General features: G+C 36.5%; 1 protein-coding gene across 2 annotated transcripts in view; it reads left to right on the top strand.

The window, feature by feature from the left end:
• Positions 1-22,130, top strand: part of Map4k3 (mitogen-activated protein kinase kinase kinase kinase 3) — a 202,518-nt gene that overhangs the window by 159,709 nt on the left and 20,679 nt on the right. For both annotated transcript variants that reach the window (XM_004627636.2, XM_004627635.3), the window contains 7 exons: positions 3,521-3,680; positions 4,727-4,839; positions 8,532-8,573; positions 13,851-13,935; positions 15,262-15,341; positions 19,868-19,928; positions 20,007-20,124. In XM_004627636.2, the coding sequence (XP_004627693.1) occupies positions 3,521-3,680; positions 4,727-4,839; positions 8,532-8,573; positions 13,851-13,935; positions 15,262-15,341; positions 19,868-19,928; positions 20,007-20,124 (659 nt within the window). The remainder of the gene's footprint in view (positions 1-3,520; positions 3,681-4,726; positions 4,840-8,531; positions 8,574-13,850; positions 13,936-15,261; positions 15,342-19,867; positions 19,929-20,006; positions 20,125-22,130) is intronic.

Below are 22,130 nucleotides of genomic sequence, written 5' to 3'. Positions count from 1 at the left end.
TGCAGGCGTTATGGAAATCAGCGTGGAGACTCCTTAGAAAAATTGGACTGGAAATCCCATTTAAACCAGCTATTCCTCTAGTGGGAATTTTCCCGGCGGATCTGAAAACATCATATCATAGGGATATATGTGTGCCTATGTTTATAACAGCACAATTTGTGATAACCAAATCTTGGAAACAACCAAGAAGTTCATCTCCTGAGGAATGGTTGAAAAAGATGTGGTATTTTTATACAATGGAGTATTACTCAGCTATAAATAATGATAAACTCGAAACCTTTATATCGAAGTGGATGCCACTTGAAGATATACTTATAAGTGAAATAAACCAGACACACGTGTAAATATCATATAGTTTCCCTAGTAGAAGAACTCAAAAGAAGAAATACAAATAGAAAGGTGTAATACAAGTAAAAGGAAAGCAGGAACTCAAGGACTAACTAATTAAGAGAGGGAAAGGAGAAGAGCTAGGAAACATGACAGTGACAAGCCATTATAGTTATATGTAGAAGATGGGAAAGGCAATGATCCTGAGAATCTCCAGAAGATTTTTTAATCTAACAGTTAATTGGAAAGATTCTCACCCTGACTATATATACTGATACCTGTGAACTAAGCAACTGCACTGAAGATGGTAATGTGTAATAGTAGTTTCATGCTTGGAGTGCCAGTCATTCTGGTCTTCTGAATACAGGCTCCTTGTCATGACATGCCAGTTGCTGCTGTGCTATCTCTCGGGTAGATGATTGTTCAAAAAGAGGGGGGTGGTGAATGAAGGCAAGAGACAGGAAAAGGAATGTTATGGGACTGTCCTTCAAGGTTGTATATGGTTAGATTTTTGGACTTATGTGTAAACATAAGAATTATATAATTTGTTATGCCTATTTGTGAAATATATATTCTAATTTTTAAATGTTTTTTCATCATATTCTGTAGGGACTTAGGGTTCAACATATCAATACTTGATGAAAAATACTTGTTCCATGTTATACCTAAGATGTTTGATATTCAGACAAATAGTGAGGTTAAGCTTAACAGCCTAGGTTGTATGGTAATAACAATAAGCTTGCCTTCTGGAGGGTTAACAACCTAAGTTTGCAGACCAGAATTGGAGAAAAGGGAGGGCCACAAGGAAAGCCAACATTTTGGCCCTAGCCTTCCAAGGTCAATTAAGACTCAGGACATATGAGAACTTGTACCGTAATGTCATGTAACTCGGCAGTGTCCCAAATTTTCTGATCAAGGAGATTATGGGGCCAAAGAGGAAAGTGATTGATGATGTAGAGTGTGCCTAAGGAGAGTCACATGGAGAGAAAACATTCTCTCAGGCTTTCACAGAGAGCACATTGGCCAAGCAATGGCCGTGACTCATCCACATGGCTGACACTGACAAAGGTTCTACAATCTGAGGTACAGGATCTCAGCATAAATCCTGAGGGGATTTCACTGACTTTATCAGACCCAAAAACTACAACTCTTGTTGCATAGGTCCTGCTTTACCTTGGTCTTAACCATCCAACAGAAAAGTATAAAGACGAAGTATAAGAAGTAAAGCCATGGTGTTATGTTGAGCTGTAGGGGACTCAGGTCAACAATTTCTGACATTGCCAGTGAAGTGGAAGACCCAATACTATTATGGACTACTGGACTCTTTAGAATATTTTGCTGAGTATAGGCTTAGCTATGTTAATTTTATGTATTTTTTGTTTCATATTTCTATTTAGAATAAACTCTTTCACCCATTTAGTACCCCCTTAAAACTTATTTGCTTATGTAGATGTTGTGAAAGGGAAAATTCGTTGATATTTTTCTTTATTTTTTCCAAGAATATTTTGCTGAGTTAACACACCTATAATATTCAAATAACAAAACTGAATGAAAAAAGGGGATACAGATGAATGTCCAGTTTGTATCTGTGTATTCAAAATGGTTAGGATAGATATATAGTTACATTCTCTTAATGAATAGAGGGATTTGTTCTAATAGTGTTTGTAAATAGGATATCATGTCCACATCTTGTACAGCAGTTAACCCCTAGGAAGAATGTATGCAATGTGTTAATTATTGAAACTGTCCTACCAATTTGATTTGAAACAGTCTCATTGCTATTTCTTTCTCAAAATTATGGAGAAAAAAAAAAGAATAAAAAAAATAAATTTGAAGTGAAGTGAGGGTATTCTAAATTGGGGTTAACGGCTTACACTCTTGTATCTAACTTACAGATTTTGACTTATAGTTTTCACTTTATACTATGGAGAAAATCTTGATTCACACAAATAAATGATGCTGTGCTTGCTTATTTACATTAGCAAAAATGTAAAGATCAGAATTTCAAGGAAATAAGCTCTGAACAATTTTCATAGTAAGGGACATATTCATAAGAATTTATAGATTGTCCAAGCCTTTAGCTGATTGGAATTTTTCACACTGTCTGCACAAAACATTTCTCTGGCATCTCCTGTTGGCTTACTAGCATCCTTCAACATGAGGACAATTTAATGGCTGTTTTCTCCTGTACTTTGTCTGAAAAATTATACATTAATGTAAACACATCAAGTTTTCTAGGGAACAGTCAATATTATCCTTGTTAAGCAGCTGAGATTTGGCTAACATGAATATATACAATAAACAGCCTTTTCAGATGGGCTTGGTGGCCCATGCCCATAATCCCAATAGTCTGAGGGGTTGAGGCCGGAGGCTCAGAAGTTTAAGCCCACTCTGAGAGATTTAGAAAGATTCTGTCTCTCCTCAATAACAACAGCAACAACTAAAGCACTAGGATGTAAGTAGCTTGGTATGAAAGCCCCTTGGCTCAGAATACCCAGTAGTGAAGAAAGAAATTATAAAATGCTTGCTTAAAGGGGAAGATATCAGATTAAAGTGCCTGCTTGGGCAGACTCAGGAACCAGGGTTCAATCCCTGGTATGCCATGCTGGCCCCACCCCTGGGGCACACTGAGCCTGTGTGCTGAGACGGCGACACACGCTTGTAATCCTAGCGCTTGGGAGGCTGAAATCAGGAGGCTCGCTATAAGCCCTGTCTGTGTAGTGAGACCCTGTAGACCCTGTACTAAATGCATTTTTTAAAAAAGAACAGATCGGGGACTGGAGAGATAGCTCAGTGGAATAAGTTCTACCTGACAAGTTCAAGATCCTGAGTTTGAGCCCTGAAACTACCAGAAAAGAAAAAAAAATTAAAAAATAAAAAAAAAAAAATAAAGTGGAGGATATCAGAAAGGCTAGACTGTTTTATGGATCTAAGTAGAAGTCTTGGGCAGAATTAACAAAAGGCCCTCTTCCCCTTTATTTCTGCATAGCTGCAAAATTTAAGAAACACATTTTAATAAGCATTTTTAGGGTATTTTAAAACTATATTAAAATAACCTGCATGGGATAGTTGAGTAGCTTTGAAATTCCTCTGGCAAATAACAGTTTGAAAGTCTCTGATAAATGTTAATATTTACATTAAGAAAATAATACCACATTTAATCATCGATCTCCTTTCATTCTATTTATTTCAGCCTAAATCCATCTTCATACCACAAGAAACTCATTCTGCTGAGGATGATAATAGAGGAACAATTAAGAGATGCCCTGTGTCAGCAAGCCCAGCAAAACCATCCCAGGTCCCACCTAGACCGCCACCTCCCAGAATACCCCCACAGAAGCCTGTTGTCTTAGGTAATGATAGAGAGCCTTTCATGGGGTGGGGTGTCAGATTATTTGCCAGACAGTGGCCTGGCCTATAATCCCAGCACTTGGAAAGGTGAGGCAGGAGGATTGCTTTAAGTTCAAGGCCAGCCTGCCCTACATAATGAGACCCTGTCTCGAAAACCAAATAAACAAACAAAAACTTATTTAAAGCTCCTTTGTGGGAGGAAAGAAGGGAAACAGTGGAGATACTTTTTCTTTTTTGCTTTACAATTCAGTGTTTTTAATGACCAAGTTCCCTGCGATCCAGTCTGAGATATTTTAACTCTTGTTTTTCATTTCATGTTTAACCTTCCCTCTTTTGGACATTGGTTTATCCCCATTCATCTGTACCATATAAGGATTAAAAATTAAACTCTGATCAAGCAAGGAAAATGCATTTTGGCTCTAAGTCACTTGTGTTTTTAAAAAAAAAAGAAGTAGTACTTTAAGTCCTTTATTTCATGTAATCATTTTAGAAAAATAATTATCATTGTTTGCTAAGTATTGCCTCCAAGTAAGTACTAGGAGATGCTGTTTTAACAATATAAAGATTCCTTTGTCTTGTCCAAAAGAAGTAATTTTAAAAAAACAAAGTAGTCAGGCAGAGTGGCACACACCCATAATCCCAACACTGGACAGCTGAGACAGGAGGATTGCTGTGCATTTGAGGCCAGCCTAGGTAGGATACACAGTAAAACCCTGTCTCAAAAAAAAAAAGACAAACTGACATTTCTTGGTAATATAATGTAAATTACCCCTTTTCTGAAAGTGGTTATGAATATGGTATTTCACTTTTCCATTTTAATCTAGGTATAGCCTGTTAAATTTGCCTAATATGCCAGAAATTGAGGTTTAAGTAAAAGAAAATATATATAAGACTTTGTACTTTAGAATTAAATGTCATGATTTAAGTGATCTGAAATGAGTAATGTAAAAGAGAACAAAACTGTCTTAGAGTTAATATTTTTCTACTTAATAGTTTTCTTAATGAAAATTAATCACTTTTCATTATTTTTAAACCTATCTTATTGAAGGAAATGGAGTGAGCTCTTTTCAGTTAAATGGTGAACGAGATGGATCATTATATCAGCAACAGAATGAACCCAGAAGCACAAACCTTTCAAGGAAAGAAAAGAAAGATGTACCAGTAGGTATTACCTTTATAAGCTCTACTTCTAGTTGTTTCTTTACTGTTAAGTTAGCTTTATACTTACACTTAATGAAACTACAGCAATCATTCTAATAATTAATGTGTTGATATTTTAGTGTAGTAATATGACAAGTAAACTTTTAAAAAATAACTTTACTGTGATAAATTAGGACAGTAGCTTTCTCATTTAAATTATTTAGAATTTCTCTTTAAGTTACTTAGACTAATTTTTATCTAATGTATTATAAAAATGATCTTATACAAGTAAACAGTATTATTGTAATTGTTTGCAAAATAAGGGCTGAGAGAGAAGCTCAGTGGTAGAGCATTTGTCTAGCATGTAGAAGGCCTTGGATATAATCCTATGCACCACCCAAAAGAAAAAAAAATAGTCTACAGTGTTGAAAAAAGGACACAGAGGAAAAAAAACTACAAAGCTTCTACTTCAGGACAAATTTCTAACTGTGGATCACATAATAAATGAAACTTGTGCTCATATACAAAGAAAATAGTTACCATGGGGAGAATATTAAAATTATTTCCTAGCAGATATGAGGTATTACTACAGAAATAGTGAAGTCATTGTTAGCTACCCCTGTCACAAGTGTTAGGTAGGACACTGAAGTACTAAAATAGATGTTTATCTGGGATCATAATGGCTGAAAAATTTAAACAGTTGTAAAGAATTGGCTCCTTCTTGATCACTAGTGTGCATTCATCTGTACTCACAGACCTCAGAGGGAGAGCACAACGTCCTCAAAATTCTAGTGCTGCAGCAACCCTGATGAGATAGGTGATTGGAAGTTTTTGTAGTTACAGTCCTTCCTACTTATGTAGAAATTAGTGATACATGTATTATGTTCATGCGCAAATATATGCTAGAGTTTTATAATATCAGAGGCCTTTTTATTATATTTAATTTTTAAAAAGCTATAGATTATGTCATACTGCTTTTTATAACTCAGGGCATTTACTAGAGTTGTCCCTTGTAATTTGGAAACTTAGGGCTTTGTTTTTCCACTAATGGAGGTCAAGTCCAGGACTGCATGCACAGCAGCCAAGCATTCTAACAGGAAGCTACATTCCTAGCTCTTTATATATCCTCTTTTTAAAACAGTCTTGCTGTGCTTTCTAGACTGGCTTCAATCTTGGGACCTCAGCCTCCTGCATAGCTGGAATTACAAGTGTGCATCACCACACCATGCTGTTTAGAGCATTTTTAGCAAAAACATGAAGTGTCCTTTAGAATGAATTTTGTGAAGTTCAATCTCTTTTTGCTCTTGTCAGTTTAAAATTATAACAGCCCTGATGTAGTAGCACAGAAGTCCAGTCTAACCATTGCAGCACAGGGGGACTTGAGCACTGCTCCCCAAGGCAGTTGGGACCTCAGGTGTTTCAGATTTGGAGTTTTTTGGATTTTGAAATATTGCCAAAACTTCACTGCTTGTCCAACTCTAATCCAGAAATCCAAAATCTGACATGCTGTAAAATCTGTAACATAGGCTCAGAAAGCTTCAGATTTTAGAACTTTTTCAAATTTCTAGATTCAACTTACATAAAATAATACCCTTTGGGCTGTGTATAGTGGCACATGCTTAGGCTGAGGCGGGAGAATTGACATGAATTTGAGGCCAGCAGGGCTACATAGTGAGTTCAAGGCCAGTCTCAACTATATAGCAAGACTGTCCCAAAAAAATAACAAATCAGTCAGTCAGTCCCTTTGGAAAGATACAAGCTTTTTAAAGAATTTTTAATTCACATTTTATCATTCTTCATTAAGGAAGGGAACTATCAGTAATTCTGAACTGTGTCCATGGCTGTGTCGTGGAGTAAGCAGTGTCCATAGTATACTGAAGCATGAATACAGTTTGTTTGTGCAGCTCCTTAATGCTGCTTACAGCTATTTTGTTTATGTTTAAGTTAAATCTGAGTGTGATAATATTTACAGCTCCCTATTTAAAAATGCTAAATATTTAAAATATTTTGTTGAAATAGGCACTAGATACCATATAGGAATCAGTAGAAAAACAGAAGTATGTAAGTTAGTTGTGAAATAGAATAAAAGTAACCAGAAATTGGTAGTGATAAGATGATGCTATAAATTCTCAAAGATATACAAAGTAAAATATTATGCACTCTTTTTTGAGAGGGGGTGCTGGGGGTTGAACTAAAATCCTTCCATATGCTAGGCTTTACCACTGAGATAATCTCCCCGGTCCACAATATCATATAGTGTTAAGAAATGTCACTTGATATTTTAATGTTATATATGAAATCAGTAAGTAACTTTTCATTTTTATCACACCATTTAAATGATTCTGATCTGTATCAAATTGAGAAAAAGTCATTTCCTTAAAATGTTATAATTAATACTAGCTTTTAAAAAAAAATTCCTTTGCAGGATAGTTCATGTACTAAAGATGTGGCCTCTAAGAATACCTGGCATTTGTGGGGATATTTTGCTGAGCACGACTTTGCTCTCCTTATAATTGTCTGCCTACTCTGACCAATGTCTAATACATTTAAAGTCATGAAAATTCATCCTTCAGGACTAGAGATATGACAACGTTTGTGAGCCGTGTGCGAGGCCCTGGTGCAACCTTCAGCACTGCCCCCACACACATATTTTTATCTGTAAAGTTCAGTTAATGAAACATATTGTAAAAAAGTTTGACATAATATACAGGCTAGGGGAAAATATTCATATAAAATATTCAGATCTTAATATGAAAAAGCAACAAATAGATATTAAAAACAGTGAAAAATGGGAAAAAGATAATTCTCTGAAAAAGAAATAGGAAGGCAAATACATGGTTAAAAAGATTCTCACCTTTCTTTGTCATCAGAGGCATGTAAATTAATGAGAAGCACAGGACAAACACTTTTACTTAATCGTCTTCACAGTAGTGCCACAACTATAAGGAACCAGAATTGTGTACATCGCTGCTCAGTCTGATGTGTTGTAGGTGCCCCAACACATACTGGACGGTCAGTACCCAATAAAATGGACATGCTGGCCAGTACTTTCACCTCTTACAGGATACAAACCTTAAATAAATTCTCACATTGCATAAGAATGTTATGCAGGTTCATTTCACCATTATTCTTACAATAAAGGATTGAAAATAGCCTAAATCTGCAATAACAATTAAGGAATAGCTAAGTAATACTATGTTTGCGCTAGGATACAGTTCAAGTGTCAGGTCCATGTGACTCTCAGGTATATGGATTGTATGGACCGTTTTAAGCAGAGCACAAGCAGATGAAGAACACACAGCTGTCTATATATGTTCTGAAACATACAAAGTGGTGTTTTCTATGGGGACTTGTATATAAGTAGGATACCAAAAGCTCTAGAAGGCTGTCTGGGACTCAGAGGTAGGAAGCATGTCTAGTGTGCTCTGGGCACTGGGCTCAGCCTCCACCCTAATCCCACAGAAATAAGAAGTCTAGAAAGTTCTGCAGATACATGAACATAGTTAATTTCCTAGAGAAAGAATGCGTGTTAATCTTCTGGGTCTACTAGTAGTAAATACAGAAGGACTAAAGGAAATTTAAGTGTTATCTATATACTTTATGAAGAAAATATATTCATGTATTTTATTCAAATAAATGTGTCTGAAATATATTATTTTCATGCCAAACAGCCACAAAAATAATTATAATCAAGTCTGTTTTCTTTTTTCTAGAAGCCTATTAGTAATGGTCTTCCCCCAACACCTAAAGTACATGTAAGTATTAAGCATCAACCAGCCTAAATTTTCAAACTACAATGTACAAATAAGTGTGATGACAAGTACAAGTTGCTTAAATGTTTGTCTTTGGTTAGATTTTTTTTAATCTATTTTTTTAAAACCTCCATTATATTTTTAAAAATTACATACTTGTTAATTTAGAATTTATTACATCTGGAAAGTAGCTTTTCAAGTTAAAAATTATAATTACACATTTTACAGATTCTTGATGTCAAATGTATCAATATCATATTTGTAGCTATTTTGAAGAAGTATAGAAGCAATGTGGATATCGTAGGAAAAACACAATGTGAATATGACATTTTTATCAAAAATGTGCAATTTTAGAACTCAATGGAGCCTCTGGCCCAAGTCCTTGATTCTGCCCAGGAGTAAATCTGACTGGACCTGGTTACTAGGGTCACAAAGCTCAGTCAGCTCTACTCCACACTTAGATCTCCTGTATGATAGATAGTTTAGCTGGTTTGACTTTTTTTTTTTTTTTTTTTTTTTTTGTAGGGGGTGGGAGTTTTTTGGTGGGAACATTAATTGTGCTGTGCTATCTTTCTCATTTTTAAGATTTGTTTTGAGACAAGGCCTTGCTGTGTAGTTTTGGGTTTTTGGTGTTTTGTTTTTTTTCTATTTTAGGGAGAGGTCTACAGGGTGTTCAGGGTCTCACTACCAGATCAGACTTGTAGTGATCTGCCTGTTTACAGCTTCCCAAGAGCTGGGATTATAGGCACATGCCACCCAGTTGATTGCAGTCTCAGCTCGCCCTGGGGGTGGGGCCGGCACCGCAGACCCTGGGGATGGAACCCTGAGTCCCTGCACCTGCTTGCAGGCACTTTAATCCACTGAGCCATTTGGCCAGCCCTTGCTGTGTAGTTTAGACTGACCTTGAACCCTCTCTGTAGCTCAGGTTGGCTTCAAACTTACAGTGATCCTCCTATCTCAGCCTCCCAAGATCTGGGATTACAGGCATGCTCCACCACACCTGGCCTTAAATTTTTTGACAAGTAAAAATTATCTTTATGGTGTACAGTATAGTGTTTTGATACATGTATAGATTGTGAAATCACTAAATCAAGCTATTTAACATATGCATTATTGGGTTGGGGAGATAGCTCAGCAGTCTTAGCATCTGCCTAGCTAGCGCAAGCACCTGTGTTCAGTCAACTAGTGTGGTGGCGCACACCTAGGATCCCAGCACTGGGGAGGCTGAGATAGGAGGATCACTATGACTCTTAAGTTGCGTATTGAGACCCTGTACCAAATAAATAAATTTTTTAAATATGCATTATGGGTTTATCTTATTTTGTTTTTATTTTTTTGGTAGTGAATACATTTAAAATCTATTCTTTAGGGCCAGCCAAATAGCTCAGCAGATTAAAGTACCTGCAAGCAGGCACGGGTGCCAGGAATTGGATTCCAGAGACGGCCGTGCTGGCCCTGCTGGCCCTGCTCCCAGGGTGTGCTGAGACGGCAATTGAGACCATGCATGGTGGCGTGTGCCTATAATCCTAGCTCTCAGGAGGTTGTAAATAGGTGGACCACTGAGTCTGATCTAGTAGTGAGTCCCTGAACACCCTGTAGATCCTTTCCTAAAATAAAAAAAAAAAATCCATTATTTTATAGTTGATAAAATGTGGACTGCTGGGGGCCCAGGAGATGGATGGCTCAGTAGAATAAGCATTTGCCTGGCAAGTGAAGGGCCTGGGTTCAATCCCCAGTTCCACCAAAAAAAAATGTGGACTGCTGGACTGTGTTGGATTCTTTTGCTGAATTCACACACCTATAGTATTTAGATGCCAATGAAATACCCATCTCTGATAGGACTAAAAAAAAAAAAAAGGGATACAAAGGAAAGACCATTTTGTATCTGTATATACAGAATAGTTAGGATAGATATACAGCTACTTTTGCTTAATTCAATGAGAAGAAAGATATGTACTAATACTGTTTGGAGAGGATATCCTGTCTGCATCTTGTAATGTGGATAACCACTAAGAAGATAATAATGTAAAATTATTAATTATTGAAACTATCCTATTAATCAGTTTTGAAAGTGTCTCATTGCTATTTGTTTCTCAATAAAATAAAGTTTAAAAAAATAAAGAAAATGTGGAATATATAGGCACAACGTATTATTTAGCTAGAAAAAAGAAAGAAGTTGTATTTTTTGTAGGAAAATGTGTGGAGCAGTATATTATTTTGAGTAGCATAAGCCAAAGTCTGAAAACCAAGTAGCACAGTCTCACATATCTTTCCTAATGTGTGAATTTAAAAACAGAAAAAATAGCATTAAAACAAAAGGGAGACTAATTATTAGACAAGAAGAAGGAAGTAATAGGACAAGTATAAAGGAAGGTAGTAGAGAAGACAGACAGATGTCAAAATATACTTACCTAAAAATGCCACTTTGTATACTTGCTTTTTTCTTTTTTCTTTTTTTTTTTTTTTTTTTTTTTGCGGAACCAGGGATTGAACTCAGGCCCTTGTGCTTGTCAGGGAAGCACTTACTCTACTGAGCCATCTCCCCAGCCCCCAAAATGCCACTTTGAAACCCAGTATTTTATAAAATTTATATCCCACTAAACACCTATTGAAAGCCTAAGAAGAAGAGCATTGTGGTTACAATGCATTTTCTCCCTCTGAAAGCTTTCTTCACACAAGCAGCCTGTTTAAGGTGACAGACATCTTAAACTTTCCTCCTAATTAAAATTGTGTGTCTTTTGACCAACATCTTCCTGGGCCTCTCCTCTCCCCCTAGCCTGCAACCACCACCATCTTTTTCTCTGCTTCTGTCACATTTTTAGACTCCACAAATAAGGGAGCTCTTGAAGCATCTGTTCATTCTGTTACTAGCTTGTTTCACAAGCATAATATCCTCCCAGGTTCCTACATATTGTAAATGACAGGATTTGCTTTTTCTAAAGGCTGAGTAATAGTCCCATGATGTATATATATCACATTTTCTTTATTCATTCATTTGCTAATGAACACTAGGTTGATTTTATATCTTAGCTGGTGGGAATAATGCTGAAATAAACAAGATAGCACAGATCTTTTCAACCTAGTGATTTTGGTTTCTTTAAATGTTTACCCAGAAGTAGAATGGCTATATCATATTTATCATAAATTTTAGTGTTTTATGGATAGAACAGCACTTCACTGCTATCAGTCTATAAACCATTAACAGTAGTTAAGATGTCCTTAGTTTTTCTAATTTTTTAACCTCCCAGCTCTGTTTAGCCTTAGTTACTTTTTCATTCTATTTTGTAAAATTAGTACTTGTAAATTGCACTTTATATTATAAACATATACTTCATATTACATTCATAATTTATATTTACTTACAATTTTAATACTAATTTTTAAAGTATGCTTTGAGTTATGTATTGTTACACTATATATTTGTATATACCTCTACACTAACAGGGAAGTAGATACAGTATTTTTATATGTATTACATATCCACATTCACGTATGCATATATCTGTATATATTCACACTCTTAAAGCAGGGAAATAGATATAATAGGACAAACTTTCCATTTGGCTGTAAGGTGAATAGATCAGATGTACAGCGTGACACAGAAGAGCTGGTAACTGTTGCCCGCCAGAAAAAAAAAAAAAATCCAGCTATACAAATTAGCTTACGGTTGCAGCTTCCTCTTCGGTTCCATATGTTGTTGCTTAGATTTCTAAAGATGCAGCAGTGCCTTAATATATAAGTTTTGTAGCTGATCCTAGGTTTTCTTAAGTGATTCAGTTTCTGCCCTGTGGCATAAAAATGTTATTGCCACCCTACCAGCTGGTGGTGTTGCCTATCAGCTAATGTTGTTCTTTTTTTTTTTTTTTTTTTTTTATAGAACCAGGGATTGAACTCAGACCCTTAGCGCTTGCCAGGGAAGCACTTACTCCACTGAGCTATCTCCCGCCCCCCCCCTTTTTTTTTTTTAATGTTGTTCTTTTGATACTAAAATCTTTAAAAATGTTGATTGGTACATTTCTGTCCTTACAGGGTATAAATGTAACTTTAATTTTAAATTAGACTCTTGGAACCGGGGAGATAGCTCAGTGGCCTAAGTGCCTGCCTGGCAAACACAAGGTCCTGAGTTTGATCTCCCGTACCAAAAATAAATAAATAAATAAATAAGAATCTTACTCTAACTGATGTTAATTTTTAACCCAGGTTCTCTAAGTGTGCTGGGTCACATTGGTGAAGAAAGCCTTATTGCTATCATCCCGTGTGCTGTGCTGTCTAGCGGCACATAAATAAGTTCCTGTGATCCAGCGCTTTCATAGGAATTCTCTCCACGTTGTCAGTAATCAGCGTGTTCAGTAGATAACCTGTCTTGTACCTTGAGAATTTTTTTTGTTGTTCTTGTTTGTTTGTTTTGTTTTGTTTTTTGTTTTCCTTTTCTCTGCAGCCTGGGCACCGTGCCAGCCACTGAAATTGGGCGTGGTTGTGTATTCCTATAATCCCAGCTGGGGAGGCTGAGACAGGAGAATCACTACGAGTCCAAGCTGCATACTGTACTAGATAGGTAGATAGATAGATAGATAGATAGATAGATAGATAGATAGATAGATACATACATACATACATACATAGTAGATACATAGATAGACAGACAGACAGATTATTTTTTTTTGTGTGTGTGTGTGTGCAGGGTCTCATTATGCATCTCAGACTCGTAATGATCCTCCTGATTTCTGCCTCCCCACTGCTGGGATTACAGGCATGTGCCACTATGCCCAGATTCGATAGATTATTCTAAAAGGAAAAAGAGGGGGTCTGTATGTTTTGAGGTTGAAACATATAGTATGAATTTCAAATCCATCATACCTTTTATTTCATAATATCAAATACAATCATTAATGTACCATATTTATCATGATACCAAAAGAGAAAAATTTCTTATTTTGTGTGTGTATGGTTCCCTTTTTACCAGAAAATACTGTATGCTCTTGATATGAGATATTGCTGCTCCTATAAATAAATTATTAACATTGAATTTGTTAGTGTTAGTGTTTTTCTCTTTCATTGTTATAACTAGAAACTTTGTACTGCTAGAAAGTTTGTAATAATGTAGAAAATATTTTAGGCCAGTGACTGATTCAACACATTTATTTCTCTAAACTTGAAGGTGACTGTGTGTTCATTCTGCCCTTTATAGTATCCCACATTAAAACAAAATAATTACCTCTTATACATTGTATTGAGAATCATTCTTTGTCACTGTTTCATGTTGGTTATTTGTTTTTCCAGATGGGTGCATGTTTTTCAAAGGTTTTTAATGGGTGTCCCTTGAAAATTCACTGTGCAACATCATGGATAAACCCAGATACAAGAGGTAGTACCTTGTTTTTGTTCTCTTTCTAATTTCTTGCCACCTTGAGCTATGAAAGCATCTGGTTTTATTCATTTTTTTAATATCTTTATCAAAATATGTTTTAGTATAATTTTTTTGAAATCTTAAGGTAAATGTCTCTCCATATTGTTATCAGTGTTTCACATAGCATGAAATCTTACTGTAGTCACCACCTCAATATAATAAAATTGCGAATCATAGTCTTTGCTACCCTAACTTCCTCCAGAGATGATGATTCTGCTGCTACACAGTGGTTGAATATACTGATTTTTTAGACAGCCATTACTCAAGGAATTTAGAAGGACTCAGTCCAGAGGCCATTTTATAAGGGGTCATAATTCGAATATTTGGCATTTGGCACTGAGTAAAGATTCCCTCTCCTTTTGCTATATATCTGTATTGTAGCATTTATTTATATAGCCAGGTTTGTCATGTGGCATTAAGGACTCTGTCCTCTTGCCATATATCTATATCTGAATATTTATTTATATAGCCAGTAGTGGGAGCAGATGCATGTAATCCCAAAATTTAGGAGACTGCAACAGGAGGATTGCTCCAAGTTGGAGGCCCCACTAGGCTGCATAGTGAATTCAAGCCAGCCTGAACTACATAGTAAGACCCTCTCTCAAAAAATTAAAGGAAAAAAAAACAGTATATACAATATATATCTAGAAACATGAAAAACTTTTTAGGGGCTGCAGAGACAGCTCTGTAGAGTAAGCGCCAACCTGACAAGTGCAGAGTCCTTTAAAAAAAAAAAACTATTTAAAAATGCATGTGCATGTTAAAATGCATGTGTGTATTCTTACTGAAGTTCCTAAATATCGACATAGATTCTTTCATTCCACAGACGGGGAAACTGACAGTCAGATTTTGTTGTTTCACAGCCATTTGGTGGTAGAGAGTTTCTCATGTCAGTGCTTACAATAGTAGCCTGGAAAAGTAGTACTTTATTGCATCTGTGTTAGCTGTTCTTCATCTACATATTATATGTCAGTTTCGCATGATCTGTTTTTCTGGGGGGCTTAGAAAGAGCTTCAGACTTTGCCAGTCAGTAACTCCCTCTGGTGAGTGAGGAGTCCAGCAGGCCAGTCTGCAGAACCTCTCTCATGTAACCATTTTCTTCACTGCCTTGAGGCTATTGTTTATGTGAGTATAACCCAACTTACAAGTGTAGTGTCAGCCTCTTCTAAGTATTCACACTAGTCTTTTTATATGTTAACACGTATTTACTGAGTTTTAGGCTAAATTCTTTTAAGGGTACGTTTTTATTGAAATCAATGAAATCAATAACTTTTGCTATTGCAGATCAGTACTTGATATTTGGTGCTGAAGAAGGGATTTACACCCTTAATCTTAATGAACTTCATGAAACATCAATGGAGCAGGTATGTTATATGTAAATTCTTTTTAAAGTTATTATAAGCACACTCTAATAAATCAGAAGTAAATTTCACTTTAATGACTTGGCCTTCTTTTATTCATAAAAACTTTGTGTCCCCCAGGTAGGAAGACAGTCACAGGTTTAGTTCTTACTTTTTAGAAGCTCATGCTATACCAGGAAAAATAAATATATAAATCCGTGACTGCAGCACTCAAGGTTAGCTGGCACACTAAAAGGAATACAAGATATGGGCCACAGAAGGAGAGATCACCAGTTCCTCCTGGAAGAGCATGAAATTGGGCTGTTTGGTTTTTTGTCTGTTTGTTTGTTTTGTTTTGTTGTATTTAGAACAGGGTTTACAAGGTCTCACTGCATAGATCGAACTCGTAGTGATCCTCCTGTTTACAGCCTCCCAAGTACTGGGATGACAGGCACGCACTACCATGCCCAGTTTCCCTGGCTGTCTCAGCATGCCCTGGGAGCGTGGTCAGCACCGCAGGCCCAGGGATCAAACTCCCAGCCCCTGTGTTTGCCTAAGCAGGCGCTTTAATCCTCTGAACTATTTGGCCAGCCCTAGGGCTGTTAGAAATGGGCCTTAAATTACGATAAGTAGAAAGAAATTTGCCAGGCAGACAAAAGATGGTATGCCAGTAAGAGTAGATAGAGCTGTGCATGTAGACAGATGCCAAATCCCAAAACTTTATGTACTGTGCTGTTTTAAGTTCTGTGTTTTAGAAATACTTATTTCACATGTGAGAGACTGAAAGCTGTGATGAAAGAGTAAAAAGGCTTTATAATGGAGAGAAACAGGTGGGATTTGGAGTATGCATGAGAGCATTTTAAATTGCCATGGTGACTTGGGGAAGCTCTTGACATTTAGCACTCAGACACTAAACACTTAAACGGCATGCAAAAATGATAACAGTGATGATCTTAATTACAAATAATACCTATATAAGGCTTACCATGTGCCAGGCAGTTATTAAATACTTGACCTGAATTTTTTGATCTTTATGAAACTTCTGATAGATACTGTTATTATTCTCATTTCCCAGACAAAGCAGAGACACAGAAAGAATCAGTAACTTGCCAGACATCCCGCAGCTACTAAGTGGTGAGGGCAGGGAGGCGCACAAATACAGGCCTAGTAAGCTCAGGGCTCCTCAGGCCGTGTGCTCCCCTGCCTTATCACACTGCCTCCCTCAGTTGTATGCTGCTGTAAACACTAACCCTAGGGGAAAGTGACGGGGCTAGAATCGGCTGCACTGAATGTAACTAAGCATTTCCATCTTAAATTGTGTGTGTGTGTGTGTGTGTGTGTGTGTGTGTGTGTACACTGAGAATCAAACTCAGGACCTTGCACTTGGCAAGGCAGGCACAGCACCACTGAGCTATGTCCCTGGCCCCCCAATCTTAATTTTTTATCATATTTTCTAACAAGAGCCTAAACTGTATGTTACACTCTTAAATCTTTTAACCTGGACTTGATAGTGAAATGGCTAAAAAAAGTACCTAAGATGAGAAGAAAAGGATCTTATTACTTGTAGTTAATTAGTAAATAAGTAATTCAGAGGTGGTAATATTTTTGGTTGAAGAGCTATCTAAAATATATTACTGTTAAGAGTATTAACTGTAAATAACAAAATGCATATTATACAGAGGTGAAGTAAGCATTTATCAGCCCTGAAGTGAAAGTGCAATGCCACTCCAGCTGCTGTCTGCAATAACTTCTCTTTTTACTTGCTGTAGCATTTAAAATCACCCTGCTGGAGTGTATTTTCTGAGTGAAGCAGCACCTTCAAGGTGCCACATTGCGCCCTCGTAATGGAAGCCTGTGAGAGTAGAAAATGAGTAGTGAAATCCTGGATGCTCTTACCTTTCAGTACAGCTGTGTGTCAGGTTGGCTTTACCTGTGCTCGAGGGTGAAGCGGAGACATGATGAGCCTCCTGGGAGAGAAGTAAGGCTGTTGTTGTGCAGCGGGAACTTGATGACGAACAGTAGGACCCTGCTTTTAAATACCTTTAAATCCTAAAGGGAGTGGATTGTTTCTGGGTTTTTGCAGCAGGGTCTCGCTAGGTTGTTCAGGCTGGCGCTGAGCTCAAGGCGGTCTTCCTCCTGAGTACTGGGATTGCGGGTGTGACCACCGCACCCAGGCTGATTGTAAATTCGTCATCTGCTTTTACTACGTAGAGCTAACATTTTTGAGCTAACATTGATTGTGCACTGGACTCTTCTAAGTGCTCTATAAGGTGTGCAGTGTATATATATCTGCTTTAATTGCCACACAGTTCTGTGCAGTTCTGGGCGCTCCACGTCACAGTTAACACTGAGACGTGCAGCCTAAATACATTACCTAGGATCACCTAGAGTCATCAAGAAACCAGGTATATGAATCTCAATATACCACTGAACCTTCTTTTTTTTTTTTTTTTTTTTTTTCACTGAACCTTCTTAACTGTTACATTCTCCTGTTAAACTAATTGTTTCACCCAGAGCCTAACTTGCTAAAAGAAATAGGCACTAAAGATAAAGAAAAGCGGGGCCAAGGAGATGGCTTAGTAGAATAAGCGCTTCCCAGGCAAGTGCAAGGGTCTGAGTTCAATTCCCAGTTCTGCAAAAAAAAGATATAGAAAAGCTTTAGAATTAAAAAAAATACATATGGTTAGAAATACAAATCTGAACTGAAATGTTAACACAAATAAAACTGCATAAATATCTATCTTTTATTCCTGTATTGATTACGTGAAAGTAATTTATGTCCTGTCCTAGTGCTTTATGTATATTCTTGTGTTAAATAGGCAAATCCACTTATATTTTATGATTACAGAATAAACTAGAGATCTGCTACGAAATACTTTTAAGTTTTTATTTCTATGTAAACAGACCCAGTTCAAACGTTTGACTTGGTTATATAAAAACTGGTTTCTTGCCTCTGTGGTAAGGTGTACTGCTACGTGGTCTGGAATAAGTCCTTGCCCTCTGTATTCCCTGGTTTTCTTAATTTATCTGGTGAACTTCGTATCTGGTTATGAATTTTTTTATGAAAAACAAAGTAGAATTTCTACATAACTGGTAGAAATTACCAGGAGAACTCCACAATCAGGCTTGTTGAATCAGAATACCTAAACACATGTGCCAGTGGGTCTCACCTTTAATATGCGGCAGAACAGGAGAAAGCCTGGTTCATGCACAGGTTGCTGGGCCCGTGTTTAGAACCTGTATGTCAGGAGGCCTAGGGAAGGACCTGAGAACTGGCATTTCTAAGGCACACCCGTTGGTGCTGGTGTTGCTGGCCCGGAACTAGTTTTCACACCACATGAAGGTAGTGAAGTATCTTCCTTTTAGCACTTTCTCCCTCTGCAGTACATAGGTGTACTCTCTTTTCCTTCTTCTGAATACTAACCATTTTCTGACTTTCAGAGTGATGTCTCAGTTCTCACGTGCTACATTTTAGTAAGAAATTCCATATGTACAAGGAGTGACCAAAATATACAGTGAAAGTTTAGATTTAAAAATGTCTTACAGTGAGGGGCCGGGGAGATGGTTCAGTGGAATAAGCACTTCCCTGGCAAGCGTAAGGGCCTGAGTTCAATCCCTGGTTCCGCAAAAAAAAAAAAAAAAAAAAAAAAAAAAAAAAAAAAAAAAAAAAAGTCTTACAGTGAAAAACACACTACCTGTAATTCCTCTTAGAATGCTCCCCCTTACTTCCAGTAAGCTTAGCCCTTCATGATTGCTACTATCTAAAGCAGTTATGGAGGCCTTCTTTTTTGAGTATCCTTATATGGAGTGTAATAAAAACAGATACAGTGAATCCTGCTGCCAGGTGCTATCCAGTGGAAAGATGGGCTCATAAAAACATTCTAGCATGTTCTCATCCCCCTTACTTACTCAGTCTTGTACTGTATGACTTCTGGCTCTTCCCTGAAGTCAGAAGGACCATGAAAGAGAAACCTTTGCATGAGTTAAGGACATTACAGTCACAGCAGTGCAACTAAAGACATAAAAGATAACCTCTAGGACTATGTATGTGGTCAGTATGCTTGAAGTGACAGGTAGTATTTTGAGGGGATTTTGATGGTAATGTCTTTTATTGGTAATATTTTTTAAGCATTTAATGTATTTTTCATTCTTCATATGTGTAGTGTGTATATCATTTAGTCTATATCTTATGTGCATGTGCATCTGCCCAGGCACATGCATTTTAGAGGGTGCATACAAGAGATTCATAATTACTCAACCACAGAACTGACATAAAGGAATGGATATTGTTTGTAAAATGTTTTAATTCCCTTCATGACTATATAAGACTTGAACTGATAATACCGTGTTTACACTGAAATTATATTGGTAATTTTTCTCTCTTATAAATTGTATCATCTTGTTTTTAATAGATTGTAAGATGAATTTCTATTAAAAATAGTACTTTTAAAGAACTGACCAATTAACAGTCATAATTTACATGTTTAATAGGTGCATATTTCCATTGTTATGTGTTATCCTTTGTAAACTTTGTACATTTTTTTCATCAGCTATTCCCTCGAAGGTGTACGTGGCTATATGTAATGAATAATTGCTTGCTGTCAATATCTGGTAAGTTTTAGTTTTCATGTACCTTATGATTATTACTGCTTATTATTAGCTCTAATGTTGTACTTATTTTCTGTGCAGGAAAAGCTTCTCAGCTTTATTCCCATAACCTGCCAGGGCTTTTTGATTATGCAAGACAAATGCAGAAGTTACCTGTTGCTATTCCAGCACACAAACTCCCTGATAGAATACTACCAAGGTAATTGTACATTTAATTATGTGTTCATCCTTAGACGTAGTTAATAACTCATTTTAATAAATCTTACGATAGAGAAAATGAAGGAGCACTCAGAAATCGTGTATAATAATCATAAGTAATATATTTTAAGAAGGATTTGTCATACTCTTGTAAAACTGTTCTCTTTGCACTTTCAAATTACATTCAATATTTTCTCCTGAATTTTTAATTATCTTTCCTGCAAAATTAAAACCAATTTTCCCTGTAATTTTGTATCACATCTGGTATTTTTGCTTTTGACGTATTTGTGTTAACTTGTATAAAATGCATTTTTCAAAGTGCACTTTCTAAGCCTAAAAATCAAAATGATTTATTGTATATATATTTTTGTATCTGAAGATAGAAGTTGAGAGATTTTGCTTTTGTACTTTAAAGAATTTGTAATTATACTGTGCCCTTCCTTTTGTTTATATAATATTATATCTCATTTGTTAACTAAAAGTTCTGTAGGTGTGGTATAAATTGAATTTTACAAGAACTTGTAATGGCCATTCTTTTTGTAAGATTAGTTATAAAGCAAATGATATATAAAACCTTAGCTTTCAAGTACCTTGAGTATATGTCTTTAAGTACTAAATTTACAGTGTAGCTGATTTGCCTGGCTCTGCAAAAATCTTTGTAAAAGTTAACCTTTTTGATGAAAATCATTTAAAATTGTATTATATGCTTTTATAATCGTCTTAAAATAGACTATATCATTTAATTGAATAATTTCATGGTTAAAGTTGTGATTAAGATCTTGATTTATTACATTGCACTCTAAGATCTATTTTTGGAATTAAGCATATAACCCCTACAATCAACGCCAGGAACTGGACTAGGGAATTATTTCCTCCTATAGACTTCATCTGCCCGTTCTTCTTCCAACTGCCACTTGTGCTGCTGTTTGTCTGCCTGCATATAGAACTTCTCCATCCAGCTTTCTAACTTGATAATCCAAAATTCTTATGAGCCAAAATCTAACCACCAAGCTTTTCAAGTAAAAGATATGCATACATACTCCCAAGGAGACAGGCCAGCTTTAATACATTAATGTATTGACTCTTTTTTTTTTTTTTTTTACAGAATAGTTTTTTTATGTTTTAAAAAGAGCAGTTTGGGCTACACATTATATATACATGCTGGGTTTTAGTGGCCTTTTCTCCTCCCCACTCCCTCTGTTTTTCCCCAAGACAGCTTCTTGCTATGTTCAGGCTAACTTTGAACTCCCTCTATAGCCCACACTGACCTTGAACTCACAGCGCCCTCTTGTCTCAGCTTTTGAGTGCTGGGATTACAGGATGCACCCAGATGTAGACATCTTTTTGACTTTGTATTTAGCTGTGTGTAGTTCTTTCAATGAGTCTTCCACATCCGCTTGAGTTGTCTCCATGTACAGGTGAGACAGAATTATCAGTGCCTCTTCCTGTCAGGAGCACCCATATAGTAAGGTTTTTACTTCTGAGGAGCTTCTGCCTCTAACAGATTTTGTTACAGTAATAGTCTGTAATATAAATAACAACCACTAATATATCCTTTCCATTTTCTCTCTTTTTTTTTTTTTTTTTCAGAACCAGGGATTGAACTCAGGCCCTTTTGCTTGCCAAGCAAGCACTTACTCTACTGAGTTAACTCCCCAGCCCCTCCATTTTCTTAAGCTTCATTGTCTTCTAGTGAAGTCTACTGTTAATTCTCTAATTAGCAGGAAATCTGAAAACCCTTTTAGCAAGATAATACTCTATATTAGTGCCATTTCTCCTACCACAAAATGAACACACGTTAAGCTTTCTTTGTGCACTGTGTTCTTATTCCAATGACAACTTGATGGTTATCGTTCTGAAGACTGGTGCCCATATATCCATTATCATACTTCTGTCATAAAGCATAAGCTTTGAAATCAGACTTAAATTTAAAGTCTGTATAAAGTACACAATGGCTGATTAAATTCATCTGTAAAATAGAACTGGTATTTTCATCTTGCAGAGTTT

Source organism: Octodon degus, unplaced genomic scaffold (genome assembly GCF_000260255.1).
Source record: "Octodon degus isolate 3935 unplaced genomic scaffold, OctDeg1.0 scaffold00020, whole genome shotgun sequence".
Lineage (NCBI taxonomy): Eukaryota > Metazoa > Chordata > Mammalia > Rodentia > Octodontidae > Octodon > Octodon degus.
This window is presented reverse-complemented; position numbering and strand designations above follow the sequence as displayed.